Source organism: Borostomias antarcticus, assembly GCF_949987555.1.
Source record: "Borostomias antarcticus genome assembly, chromosome: 8".
Taxonomy (NCBI): Eukaryota; Metazoa; Chordata; class Actinopteri; order Stomiiformes; family Stomiidae; genus Borostomias; species Borostomias antarcticus.
In genome coordinates, this window is record NC_140241.1 from 23,561,944 (window position 1) to 23,576,874 (window position 14,931).

Sequence of the window (14,931 nt, forward strand, 5' to 3'; positions counted from 1 at the left end):
ACAGAGAATTTAGCCGTGGGATAACAAAGAAATAACAAACATTTCTTCAAGACAAGGGACATGAATAATAGACCTGACTGAAGAGTTCTCTTTTTGTTTTTTTTTATCGGTTTTTATACTAACGACAAGAAGTTTTTATTAATTTTGTATTTATTTATGTACTTTTCTGACATGGAATATAAAGAAGATGCTTTTATATTTATGCTTTTTTATTTTTGGAAGGGAACAGGGGCATGTCTAGTGGGAGGTCATGAACAGGTTGTCGGGAGGGTGTATGAACCACGGAAGCTCCTGATTGGTTAAACACTGGCTATTTATTGGTGTCTTATGTTGCTCTGTTCACTGGATTTTTGTGTACCACTTTTCTCTGTTTTTAATTTGGGAGTACATTTGTCTGTATGTTTTGTATAAAAAATATTTTTGACTTAAATAGAATATTTGTTGTTAAAGGTTTCAGTATTAATTGATTAGATTTTTAACCTTGTCTTTAAAAAAAAAAAAACGAAGCAGGTTTATTAGCATACTGAACTACACATCATTAAGTCTTAACAACGAGCATGTGCTAAAAGGATAGGATGAACAAATATTTGTCTTAAAATGTGTTTTTTCAAGGTGCCACATTTACCCTGGTCTGTTGAGGCTGGTCTCTGAGGTGAAAGACAAGAGAGACATTAAGAGTAAGGAAGCAGCTGAAACTACCCACCTCCGTGATATGGGACTACACTACTACTACATAATCAGTTTTTCACAGGCATAATACCAAGATTCACTATTCATTTAGGTTCCCTTGTAAACACAGAGCAGCTATATGTCCCTGAGCCTATCTGGGCTTTTAAGGGAGAGATTGGAGGGAACATAATCCAATCATATTCTGGGTCCTAATTCACGAATATGGCAGTTGTCTTGGGGATCTAATGTGTCAAATCTATCGTACACATGCCATGTCTTACAGTGGTTTAACTGTGAGTTTAGCTCTTCTAAGGCAAACCAACAAGTCATATGTCAGTGAGATTCCCTGTTAGTGTCTTCCAAGTGGAGGATACTTCTGTTTGTGTATGAGAGAAATAAGAAAATTCTTACATGTTTGTTGACATCATCTGCTGCACTTCGTCAGGAGTGCGGTGTCGGTGTCTTTTATGTCATGTTTTATAAACTAGACCAGAGGTGAAAATGAAACGTAAAAAAAAAAAAAAAGTAATGCAAAGTAAATGTACATGCAAAGTTGTAGTTTGCGAATAAAAAAGTATTTCCTGTTCAAGTGAATTGTAAAAAAAAATCATCCTGATTCAATAAAGGGCACTGTTAAGCTTTCAGTAAATATGGCTCTTCTTTATTCTTTTCATTCTGTCTGGATTCTCTTGGGGCCTAACAATAGACCGTTGATTTGTAGACTATCCCTAGTTTAATACACCCATGGACTTTCCTGGTCAGCAATTAGCCACTCAACAGGGTGTGGGACAAGACCTTGTTTTATTTTGATGCACTTCAATGAGTAGATTGAATTATATTTATAAACTGATTTTAAATTGCAAACAAAACCTGTGTGGCGATATGAAGCTGGCATGATTAGATCACTTGTGTGTGCCCATATAGATTTCACCTACCACACAAATCTACACTGCCACCAAGTGGTAATCTTGATATAGGCTACAAATTATAAACGCACATAAATACACAGACCTAATGAATGGCTCCTTCAATGTGTTTATGTTCAAATGTGGGCCCCGTCCCTGTCAGTTGAAGTTGTTCAACCAAGCTGAAGATGCTCTGGCAGTTTCTCCATCAGCAGGCAGCTGCTGCCCCCTAGTGGAGATAAAGGGAAATTCATGCAGAAATGAAAGTTGTGTCCATCCATGCTGCATGCCGTCTTTGTGGTAAACAAGACGTTTCGTGTGAGAACGTATAAGGTCCACAGATTTATTTTGACTTAGATTTGACTTAGACTTGCAGTCTATTATGGTGCCACAAAGTATGCTTCTGATCTGGTTTTATTTATCATATTATATCCACTGATTTGTATTGACAACAAAGCCAGAGATGTTGAGATTCATCTGCGTCCCATACTTGTTTTGATCAACAAACACTTCTACCTAACACTATCAATGAAATACCAGCTGCAAAGCAATCTTAGGTGTCTGTACTTGTTGTTGTTGTTGTTGTTGTTGTTGTTGTTGTTGTTGTTGTGTAGACCTGTGACCCGGAAGCGGCTCTTCTTCTACAAATGTCAAAGACCTCCAAAATTCCAAGCGGAAGTTTACAAACGTATGTAGGTACTGCGAGTGAAAATAGTTATATTCTAAATGATAAATAAAACCCGGAAGCATAGGCTACTTTGTGGCAATTTTTTGTCAGAACATCAAAGGACACTTGGCGAGTTTCCTGTCTTTGAATAAGAGAGTTTATGGTGTTTTTGAGGGATTTTGTCTATGCACCTATGGTTCCATTGAGTGTGTTAGCGGCGATGGGCTTATCTCGAGAGTGCACTGTTTGACGAAACGTTGATATCGGCCGTTGTATATGATCGTAAATAACCTTATAACATGGCTTTTAGTGCTAAATTCCGAACCTGTCCTTTAAGATTGTCACTTGTGTCACAATTATTCCTTATTATACTAGGCCTACCTAACAAACCCACCTGTCTAAGACAAGTGCACATTTTAGGCAGGCGCATTGCGCCCCCTGCTGGCGCTGCTAGATGCAGTTGAGATGATGAACATACAGAGAGACGTCCCCATAGAGACGAGCGCCCATAACGGGGCTGCCAAGAACTCGGGATTTCCCTCAGTCATTCTCTTGGCATGACAGCGAATCTGAGATTGTCGTCTGATGGAAAATAACCGGGCGTGAGGATAAATAATCACCTGATTATTGCTAATTCGATTTTCCCCCCAGGATTAATGGCGAGACCCTATCCCTTTGCAGTTGTCATGTAGCCAAAGGCCGCATTGGACTGTGTTGCTGGGTGGGAGGAACGTTAGACCGGGGCTCCTTTCACCGTTAGCTGCGGTGAAAGCAATCATTTTGAGGATCTCATTCACTATTTTTCAAACCTGGATAGTGGATCTCCTGTGCACTTAAAGGTATCGTTTTATTTGCAACTGCCAAATGACTGTACGTTTAAAAAAACGAGTGTCACAATTCAAACAGCGTAGCAAGAGTAGCTAGCCCAATGAGCTGCTAGCCTAGCTAGGCTAACGGTAGTTCATTCATGGGTCAGTAGCCTATCCAGGGCTACCAGCTAGATAGCTATTGCTAGACAGATAATTAGCCAATACAAGGGAGCTATTTAACGCAATGCTTATTGCTTAACATTTACTTTAACCCGAATGGAGTGACAGTATTGTCAATATTTAATGTTAATGTTTTCAGTAACGTTAGACAACAATACATCTTATTTTTCTGCGGTGGAGGGGGGGGGGGCGTTTCGTTGACGCGCTCGTGCGAGGTAGGCATACCTTAGATTGATGATGTCATGCATTTAGGCTCCAGCTATTCATCTCTTATATCAGGGTTGATCTTTCATTTACAGTACCTCTACATGTATTGCACTGGGCGCAGCAAACCATAGGTGAATTGTTGTTGGCGCAGGATGGATGTGGACGTCTGTGCTGGTGGGGACAGCGCCCGGAGGAAAGCGGATTCAGCAGGCGAGGGAGGCACCATGGAGATCGTACCGCTGGAGATGTACGACTCTGCAAGGGCGAAAATAGATGCAAATCTCCGCTGGCTGTTCTCCAAAGCTTACGGTATAGGTAAGCGGTTTGCTTTACTCGGGGCAATATCAATAGTCTCGCTTTTTATTGATTTGAGCTATGAACAATATACAATCCTGGGTCCGAAATAAAGAATTGAATTGAAAATTGAACAATCATGGATATTGTGGGCTGAAGAAAATGGCTTTCTGAACGTCCGAGTACTGTGTACACATAATAACACATTGTGTAGCATACACCAGCATCTGTCTGATCTGCATGCCAGTCTGGCTCTGTCACCTGCGTGAATGTCACCATCTTGCTGTTTCCCAGATTGTGTCTGAGTTGGTGCCTGTCTCAGCAGCAGTAGGGGACTCTTACTGTGGCTCTACTCAAACATTACTCTATTCCACAGTGTCAAATGTGTGTGTGTGTGCACAGATATTTGTGTGTGCATGTCTATTCCATGACATGAATGAATGCACACCAATTATCTTATGCTACTTCCGCAACAAGGATGTGTGTGTGTTCAATTATCACACAGAGGGAGAGCATTAAAGCACTCGGAAGGATGAGAGGTTGAGCTTTAACACAGCCAAGATGGATGTCATAGAGTTATTATGTTGGAAATGGATTTAACCTACATATCGTTTCATACTCTTTTTCCAGAGAGCTGAGATTGTGTCAGAGAGGAGAGGTCAGTCCAGAGGGATTAGAGAGTGTTGAATTTGTCTGTCAGTTAACAGCTCATCATCACACATCTGCTATGGCCACTATGCTACTGTATTATTCCAAAGCATTTGTTCGACCCTGTACATTCAGGCTTGTAGACGGCTAAACACACACAAACACACACACACACACACACACAAACATGGAACACACAGCTCCGGTTATTCCTCGATCTTTGGTGCGGATTAGCAGAGCTGAGTGGGATTAGCGTCTGGCCATGCTGGGACGGTGGCAGTCTGAGAGCTTGGTCTGTGGACAGACAGACAGACGGACTGGCCTCACAGCAGAATGCTTTGCTTTAGTTTGGTTTGGATGATGGATTTAGTTTAGGGAACACCAAAAAGATAGCCTGAACCTGGCCAGACCAGATCCAGACCAGGACCAGGCCAGGGCCAGGCCAGACTCATGTTTATCCTATATCCTGGGATAAACAGCTCACTCTGTCTGATAGAGAGTGTATGGATAGGCTGTTTGTGGCCACAGGATGCTGTCTAATGGCCCTGGTCATCATCTATGATCTGTTGTGTAATAGGTATTGGGCATTGTCTAATGGACAACGTCATTGGAATGGAGGCATTAGGTTAATTTCCTTTCTCCCTCCCTCCCTCCCTCCCTCCCTCCCTCCCTCCCTCCCTCCCTCCCTCCCTCCCTCCCTCCCTCCCTCACCCTCTCTCTCTCCCCTCCATCTGTCTGTCTGTCTGTCTGTCTGTCTCTCTCTCTCTCTCTCTCTCTCTCTCTCTCTCTCTCTCACACACACACACACATGCACACACGCACACACACATACACACGCACACACACACACACACACACACACACACACACAGACACACACACACACACACACACACCCTCCTTGAAAGCCAACATTGATGGCCTCTCTACCACATCCCTGCTCCAGAGCTGTTCCAGGACTGTAAACTAGAGATGAGGATGATACTGATAGACTGCTAGACTACAGATAGTATAGTTAATTGACAGTTTGGGAACCTTTCAATGTGTAATGAGGATCTGATTTGCACTGATAAGATACTGTAAGGACAAGCGATTACAATAATTCCAATGTACACATGGCAAAATGCGGATGCGGAAGTGCCCGTTGACTTCAATGTTAAAAGTTCACTATAAATACATGGGAGTGAATGCAGCTGACGGCTAACTATGGCTCATTCACCTCCATGTATTTCCAAACGCGAAAACAACGGCAGTGAAAAAGAATTAGAGTCTGGTAATGATGAGTTTGTAACCCCGATAGTGTATTCAGTAGGGATGTGCACGGTTAACCGATTTCTCGAGTACCCGAGTAGGCAATCTGCTAGTCGGAAAATAAACACTACTCGGTTAATCTAAAGGCTATACAATATGGCATGTTTTGCCGTGAAAGCGCGCATTTCTGAGCGCCTGTGCCCTTTTTCAATTGTTACCAAAGAGGATAGAGCGTTGGCGGCTGCCTGGAGAAAAGCGCTGTACTGTATATGGAGTCTTTTTAAGAGCGCTCCGGCACAGGTCCATGCGCGTATAGCCTACTCGTTTTCCAGCCTATAAAGAAATATTGAATGAATAGGCCTGTTGTTCAATAAATCTATTTAGTTTTGCATGGACATTTCTCTAATGAAGGCTTGACGCCGAAACATCCATTATTGTCCAATAAATTGGAAATAGGCAGTGAGTGCCGCGGTGCTTTTTAGATAACGCTAAAAATTAATTCACTTGTTATCCGGCATCGGCAGTAAAGGCTTGGTTTAATACTTAATTTATATTAGTTGCATATTGTAGGCTTAGAGTTTTCAGTGTAGCCTAACGATAGGCTTAATAGGCTATGAGCTGGGCAGTGCATCCAAATTAAAAGGCTGCGTTTTTCGATTCCGATAGCTTCATGAAAACCTGTGGGTTATTCAATCTGATAAGTAATGCATCCAACCACACATCAGCTTTTAAATATGTTTATTTGCAAGGGCATGGACGAGACATGAAAGCACCGCCACGGTAATAACGGCGGAAAAAAACGTTTTCCCCTCCGAGGGGGCCGGGGTTCAATGCGCTCTGTCTGGACGGTATCTTTTTTTGAGTAATCTTTTTTTTGAGTAATCGGTTACTCGAGTAGGATCAGGTTAGGTTACTCGGTTTTAAAATTAGTCGAAATTCCCATCCCTAGTATTCAGCCTGTACTGTATAGTATTTTGACTATTTTGGTTCTTGAAGTGGTGTTTTTACAGTGAACTTTTAACATTGAAGTCAACTGGCACTTCCGCATCCGCACCCCCAATTACATCAGACTGACCTGAAGTGAATAAGGCGAATTGCTTTTATTGGGGACAGCACCACAGAAACATCATTTGTCATTCACTGATCAATACTCTGTGGTTTCTGGCCAACATGTCCTCCCCTCCCCTCTCTCCTCCCTTCCTCTCCTCTCCTCTCCTCTCCTCTCCTCTCCTCTCCTCTCCTCTCCTCTCCTCTCCTCTCCTCTCCTCTCCTCTCCTCTCCTCTCCTCTCCTCTCCTCTCCTCTCCTCTCCTCTCCTCTCCTCTCTTCTCTTCTCCTCTCCTCTCCTCTCCTCTCCTCTCCTCTCCTCTCCTCTCCTCTCCTCTCCTCTCCTCTCCTCTCCTCTCCTCTCCTCTCCTCTCCTCTCCTCTCCTCTCTCCTCTCCTCTCCTCTCCTCTTCCCTCCCCTCTTCCCTTCCCTCCCCTCCCCTCCCCTCCTCTCCTCTCCGCTCTGCCCCTCCTCTCCTCTCCTCTCCTCTCTGATCTGCTCTGCCCCTCCCCTCCCCTCCTCTCCTCTCCTCTCCTCTCCTCTCTGCTCTGCCCCTCCCCTCCCCTCCCCTCCCCTCCCCTCCCCTCCCCTCCCCTCCCCTTCCCTCCTCTCCGGTCCTGTTGTGTCCTGTTCTAGTATGGTTTGGTGTTTGGCGGAGAGAGGAAGAGAGGATCCAGGACATGAGTCTATGATTCTTTGATTGACAGACTGGCCGTGTGTGTGTGTGTCTGTGTGTGTGCGTGCGTGCGTGTGCACGTGCGTGCGTGTGTGGTCTCTGGTCTGACCAGTTACACACTGAACAGACGAGAGCTTAGTTTAGCTTCATACTAGAGAGTCATGAGTCTCCCACACTATACATGGGCGTGTATCCATCTAGCACCTTGTTGTCTGTGAGGCAAGGTGTGGCCTGTCATTCATGGTCACATTGAATCCCATGACCCATTTCCTGCTTCCCCTCCTCCCAGAGGGAATGAGTGATTCACCATGATATCACTGATGTCCTGCCTGGTGTCCATGGTGTAGCTGGCCCTGACTCTAGCAGTGTAATAACAACACCACAACATCCCAGAGCCCCTGGGAGTTCTGTCGAGCTGCTGAATGGGCTGCTGGAAGTTGTCCTACAGCGTTGGATGTCTTGTATTTCCATCCGACGCTTTGTGTTATGGTAGTGTGTTTCACTCTGGGAAGAGAGAGAGAGAAAGATTGTGTGTGTGTGTGTGTGTGTGTGTGTGCGCGCGCGTGTGTGTGTGTGTGTGTGTGTGTGTGTGTGTGTGTGTGTGTGTGTGCACGTGCACGTGATTTGTAAGATGTCAGCTAATCCTCTGTCAGAGCCAGTGCTGGGTTAGTCCTGTCTCGTCTCCTACATTAACCCACATGGAGCTGATCAGACAGTACTAGAGAGAACACAGTACAGTCTAAATCCTGGAGCTGATCAGACAGTACTAGAGAGAACACAGTAGAGTCTACATCCTGGCACCCTGTTAAGCCCTGCCTGTCTTCTCACTAGCATCAGCCTCCAGAGACACACCCAGAACCTGGACAGAACCGGCTGAAACTCAACCCCATATTATTAGCAGCCTTTAGCTCGAGACTCATAGTCCTATTGTGTGGTGTGATGGTGTTGTCAGATGAGTTCACTGCTTTGAAGCTGAGGCTGTATTGTGTGTGTGTGTTGCTCATATGAACGCAGCTCCCGGGCTAGCTGAGTGAGGATGGTGTGAAAATGGAGTGTTGGAACTTCTCACATTTCAGTAACATCTTGGATGTGCAAATAAGCGCTATACGGATGTGCGTATGCGCGCTAACAAACTAGCCTACAGTAACGAAGTAATGCAACATAAGATGCAGGCTTGCAAGTAAACAAACATCACATCACCTTCCCCCCGCTAGCTTCCTGTCATCTCTCTGATCTGATTGGCTGCCTGTGACAGCAGTGGGCTGGGGGCACTGACCAAGGAGGCGTGTAGCCTGGAGACAGCCCTTTGTTGACATCTGACCTCCTCAAATCTACAAACCAACTGGTATAGGCTGATCATCAGAAGGTTATGTCTAATTCTTTCTCTGACTTGGTGTTATCTGAATGAATCAGTAACTGATTTCTGTGCCTTGTGGAACAGTGACGCGTGATCAACATGGTGTGTGACACCACCAGTAGAACCCTGACTATATCTATCAACTCATGTCACCCTAGGTCATGCTGTGTGTGTGCTCTCCGGAAGGTTCCTCTCTGAGAGACAGAGTAGAGAAGGTAGCTTTCTCAGAGACAGAGAACATTGCTCTCTGACCAGTCTCACATCGCCAAACCCATCTCCACACTCCGTTTACACTGGATACGCTGGAGAAAGGTCTGGCTGCACACAATACCATTCGGGGATAGGGGGGAAATAACGCTGTATTTCTTTAAACACATCACGTCTAGGGCGGGGTGGTTGCTAGATTGTTAGCCTGGGGCCTCTTTACTTTGCAGCTGTGGCTTCCGGTCCATGCGGATACTGTCCGGAAAACAGGCCTACCCATAAACCTACGATGCGATGCGGCAAGAACTTCTAGAATAGGCTGCTTCGTTTGGTATGTCCATGTTTTATTGTAATTCGTAGCGACTGGCGAGACTCGGCTGCTCGATTCGGCATTTGTGTGACAGGATACCAGCGGGCTCTGGACTGGAAACCAAACACATAGAGACCAAGAGGAGAGCCTGGTGATGCGAGGCTACTGGGTGGTTAGTGAGGGGGACAGTTGAAAATGGTAACAGGCTGATAGCAAAGGGGACGAGTCTGGATTGAATCTGATTGGCCAAGAGAATCTATGTCGCTACTGATTGGTCACTAATAAACCCAATGACAAGGCTTAAATCCAAAATCTACATCCGGTGAGTCAGACTACTCTGAGAGACATAGCAGAGAAGGGTGCTCTCTGACAGAGCAGAGAAGGGTGCTCTCTGACAGAGCAGAGAAGGGTGCTCTCTGACAGAGCAGAGAAGGGTTCTCTCTGACAGACAGAGCAGAGAAGGGTGCTCTCTGACAGACAGAGCAGAGAAGGGTGCTCTCTGACAGACAGAGCAGAGAAGGGTGCTCTCTGACAGACAGAGCAGAGAAGGGTGCTCTCTGACAGACAGAGCAGAGAAGGCTCTGAGGTCAGAGGAGTCAACCCTGTTTTATAGGATTAGACTGCAGCTCCAGCAAAAAGAACCAGCTGAGGGGAGAGGGCCTGTAGGGTCTGTTTATAGATGGAGAGACTCACAAGTCGGTCTCTAAATGCTTTGCTCAGCTAGAGACTGAGGACATTCTCCCAACTTTTGTTGCTTAATCTGGGTGGAAACGAGTAAAAAAAAAACTGCATTGTTGTTTATTTCACCCAAGAGAGTGAAAAAAACATTTACAAAAACTGCATTGCATTCCAATCCAAAGTCTTTGGGGCGTAGATTTCGTCAGGTTTGAACCGATCCAAACCGCTCTAGCGACTATCTTGATAGAAATCCTCAGACGATTGGTAAGCAGAGATCTCTGATTGTCTGGTATTGTGAGACTAATACAAGGAGAAACTACAGAATAGCTTAAGTACAGCCATTTATGAATCAAAAAGATGAAAAACTGATTCATGCCTTTATTTCAAGCCGACTTGTAATGCACTCTTCACTGGCCTCCCGGAAAAACCACTGAGAGACATCAGCTCAGTCAAAACTCTGCAGCTCGGTTATTAATCAGAACCAAGAGGAGAGAGCACATTAGTCCAGTCTGAGCTGTTCTGCACTGGCTTCCTGTAACATTTAGAGTTGATTTCAACGGCCTCCTCATACAAAGCCCTTAATGGACGAGGACCAAGCTACACTGCTAACTCCCTTGTCAACTGCCTTTCTCAATTATGCTCCAAAGCTATGGAACACACTACCTATATCAGGGAATCCAGCTTGCTAAATACTTTCAAAAGAAAGCTAAAAGGTCTCTTCACTTTAGCTTTAAACTAGCTCCTTTTGTACTTGCTTGCTACCCTTCGTTAAAATGTTATATCTGTAGCCTATCTGGCATAGGCTAAATCAGCCTATCTGGGAAAAAATCCGCCTAGGAAAGAAATGCGTCGGCCTTCAGAAGGTATTGCTATTGGGGGAAAATAGATGTACACAAGAGACAGGGCTTCCGGATTAGGCGAGGGTTTCACTGGGTTTTATTATCCATCCTATGATTAGAGCTTTTTAAAAAGTAGTATTTTATGTGATTTCTTATCTCCATCTTCTTTTTATTGTGTTTTGTTGTCCATCTTATGTCCATCTTATCTTTTATTATCCTGCTTTTATGCTCATTTTATATCTGTGACGCACTCTGTGCATGTCACTTCCCTGTTGTAAAGCACTTTGAGCTGCATTTTTTGTATGAAAGGTTCTGTACAAATAAATTGTAATGTTATTACATATCAAATGAATTGGCCCGTCCTGGTTCTGTACCACCGGGCCTTTGAGACATGTTGGATCAGCGTTAGCGCTGTGTGAGGGAGGTGGTCGATGGTAGAGAGAGGCTGAAAGACAGATTACTGAGGGAAATACCCCCTCTCCCTCCCTTCCCTAGCTTCCTGCCCTGACCTTTCTGCACCCCCCCCCCCCCCACACACACACACACATCATGCAAGGGTGACTTGTGATTGAGGGATCAGGTGGGTAGTGAGCATCAAGGGAATATTAGCAATTAACAGTTAAAGACTAGATCCCACCTGCCACACACACACCCTACTGCCGTTTTTATGACTGACGTGTGTGTGTGTGTGTGTGTGTGTGTGTGTGTGTGTGTGTGTGTGTGTGTGTGTGTGTGTGTGTGTGTGTGTGTGAGTGTGAGTGTGAGTGTGAGTGTGAGTGTGAGTGTGTGTGTGAGAGAGAGAGAGAGAGACCCACCCCGCCCCAGGCCTCATAGCAGCCTTATCATCCTGGGATGAACTGCCACTGCTCATCAGTGTCTCCAGGGCAACTGGGGTGAGAGAGGGGGGAGGAGAACGTGCAGCAGAGGACGGGACCGGGAGGGGCCTCCCCACTAACCAGGATGAGGAGGGGCCTCCCCACTAACCAGGACGGGGAGGGGCCTCCCCACTAACCAGGATGAGGAGGGGCCTCCCCACTAACCAGGATGAGGAGGGGCCTCCCCACTATTTACATTTTTTATTTAACATTTATTTAACCAGGTAAAGAAGCATGAGATCAAATAACTCTTTTTCGAGCAACACCTGACCAAAATGTCAGCATAAAAATAAATAAATAACTAAAAAGTAACAGTGAGAGGGAGCCAGGGGGGGAGACAGGAAGTGCAGTAGAGAGGGTTGGGAGAGGGCTGGGTGAGGATGGGTTTGGGGAGAATGGCAAGGCGAGAATCAGATGGAGGGGGGTGGGAGGGAGTGAGAGACAAAGAGAGTCAGGCAGGGGTGGGTTGTATCGGGTGGGGCAGGTTGAGATCACGTGTAGCAGGCTGGGCAGGGGGGTGTGTGTCTGTGTGCTGGCAGATTTCATCAGTGGGTGGTCAACTATAGTGTTAATTTAGGCCTCCTCTGGAGTGTGTCCAGCTCCTGTGTGTGTGTGTGTGTGTGTGTGTGTGTGTGTGTGTGTGTGTGTGTGTGTGTGTGTGTGTGTGTGTGTGTGTGTGTGTGTGTGTGTGTGTGTGTGTGTGTGTGTGCGTGCGCGCGCGCGTGCGTGTGCGTATGCGTGTGTTTTACCAACTGGGTTTGTCTCCATCACTGTCAGCACAGCTGCTGATGCCAAGACAGTGAGATACTTTAGCTCGGGCCACTTTGTATTAGTGCTGATGAACAGCAGTGAAAATATAATTTAGCTCTCTATTGTACACACACACACACACACACACACACACAGAAGAGCAAACTAGCATTGTATTCAGAACATGATCTTCTCCCGTGAGGCAGACACTACAGGGTTCTAATTAAATACCAGAGATACCTGAATACAGGAGATACCTGAATAGGTATGAACAACAAGTAGATCCACCGAGAGTAGAGTGCTCTTTTCACGCACCGTTCATTCACTTGTGCGCTCACTGCGCTGTACGAGCCACCAAGGCTGATCTTACTCGCGCTGCGTCAATGCTGATATTTTCTTGCAAAAACGATCCACAAAGGCTCATGTTTTGCACTGAACCATTAATGCTGATATTTTGTGCCAAAAAACGTTACCCGTCAAAGTGTCGTGTGGCTTCCAAAACGTACACGCCAGATGTAAAATATACCCGCATTTGGCTCTTGGCGGGTGTTGATTTCGAACCCTGCTTTCATCCCTCTCTCCGCGAGTTTCAAACTCAGGACAGGGTGTGAAATGAGGTGTGATTGCATGGAGAGTGTCGCTTACTCGTTTGTGCTATGCACTATACTGTATCTGTTACTATAATTGTCACTGTATGTATTTGTATGTGGCAGCCTTTATGGCCAAGACAACTTTCACTAGGGACAAATATAGTAATGGTCTTCTCTTAAGTGGCTAAGCGGTCTGAGAGCTTAGAGATGGATTAGCATGGGGGGTGGGGGGGGGGTATAATTACAAATGCAGGTCACCGGGTTGTCAAAATAACATTGCGGACGGGTCACAGCGGTCACTCAGTCACTAAGCCCTGCTCGCTCTGCCCCAACTCCTCTCCTCTCCACACTGCATATTACAACTGACCAGACCTTGGATGCCTTTAAGTCTCTCCTGAAAACTCGCCTCTTCTCTATGGCCTTCATTACATCAAGAGCTTAGCACCCCATTATTGTATGTTTGTATTTCCTGTTTGTCTCTTATTTGCTATTGTATTTTATTGTTTTATTGTTTAGTGCCTTTTAGCCCACTGTACAGCTCTGGTCAACAACTTTTAAATGTGCTTTATAAGTAAAGTTTGACTTGACTTGACTCCCCCCCTCCTCTCTGTGTTGTCTTGGCGGTCTGTTTGCCCATCGGCGTGAGGTTGGTGTCCCCCTCCACACACACCTCGTCCCGCCTCTTTATCCCAACTAAGCTCCTCCCCCAGCCTCTTTATCTCTCCTAAGCTCCGCCCCCAGCCTCTTTATCCCTCCTAAGCTCCGCCCCCTGGTCGCTCTCAGAGCCGCGGAGCCGCTTATGTCACGTGACGAGCCCGCGCTCGTGCTCAGAACGCGCGTCTTGAGCACGTTCGCTCCGGGGTCCGCCCGGCCCTCGGATTTCTGCCAAGGCCCCCAGGGAGTCCGAGAGGTGGTGAGAAGATGGACCCGGTGGAGAGAGGGGCGTCCGAGGCAGATCTGAATACAGCAGCGGTCTCGTCTGTGTGTCGGGTGACATGAGTCCGGTCGTGTCTCGTCTCGGGCTGTAGCTCGTCCCCGTGTTATTCTAGCGTAGCCGCGGTTGACACACACACACACACACACGTTCTGCTGTGTCACCCGAGAGCGTTGCCCTTCTGAGAGTATCCGTTACCCCGCAGAGTGAGGGAGAGTGAGAGGAGCAGGCCAGGCGAGAGAGAGAGAGAGAGAGGTGCATTCCGTAGTCCTCCACCAATCGACTTGCGGCGCCTTCCAGTTCCGGCCAATCCCGGCCCAGGCCGACACCGCAAGACCGAGCCTGCAGGAGCCATGGTCAGAGTGCTGCTGCTCTGTGTTCAGGTAGCGGACAGCGACAGAGCGGTCAGGTTAGAGGTGTGTGTCCCAGACAGGAAGGGCATGACAGCACATCCTGCTAACTGAGGCTGGAGGGGCTGTGAGCAACATTTACTACAAGGTGTCCGGTGTTGTTAGTTTGGCTTTCAGTTTTGGAAGCAGTTCATATTAATTTGGTACTAGCCTGACACTCGGACTGAATTTCATTTCGTTTCACTTCATTATTCGGTCTAAACAGGCGCCCATTGCAGCCGTTTTCAGAGATTACGTTGCCGCAGAGTGAGTCCTCAGTGATTAGTTCATCCCCTCTCCCCCTAACCAATCACACCATTTGGAGTTGCATTCAAAGGACGCTGATTGGCCCAGTTGGAATTCCAACCAGAGGCATCGCACTGGATGAGAGCCTTTTCCAGATGCTGAATCGCATTTAGGAAATTCAGATTCAGGGGCTGCAGCCGGGCTAATTCGGTATTAAAAAAGGTTTTAAATCTGAACAGGGAGGAATCATTTCAACTCTACCCTCTCTCCTCCAGACAGAAAAAAAAGTGTTTTAGCTGGCCGCCAACAATAATAAATTCTCATCCTTCTCCTAACCCTAACCCGAAATAAACGTCATTTTAGCTGACCGCCAACAGTAATAACTTCATCTCTCCCTTTCCCCGCCC

At 46.3% G+C, this 14,931-nt stretch overlaps 1 protein-coding gene across 1 annotated transcript in view; it reads left to right on the forward strand.

Annotated features, from left to right (window-relative positions):
* Positions 1–3,589: 3,589 nt before the first annotated feature.
* Positions 3,590–14,931, forward strand: part of camsap1a (calmodulin regulated spectrin-associated protein 1a) — a gene marked incomplete at both ends in the record, with an annotated part of 27,922 nt that continues 16,580 nt past the window's right edge. The window contains one exon of the mRNA XM_084442543.1: positions 3,590–3,752. Within this exon, the coding sequence (XP_084298669.1) occupies positions 3,590–3,752 (163 nt within the window). The remainder of the gene's footprint in view (positions 3,753–14,931) is intronic.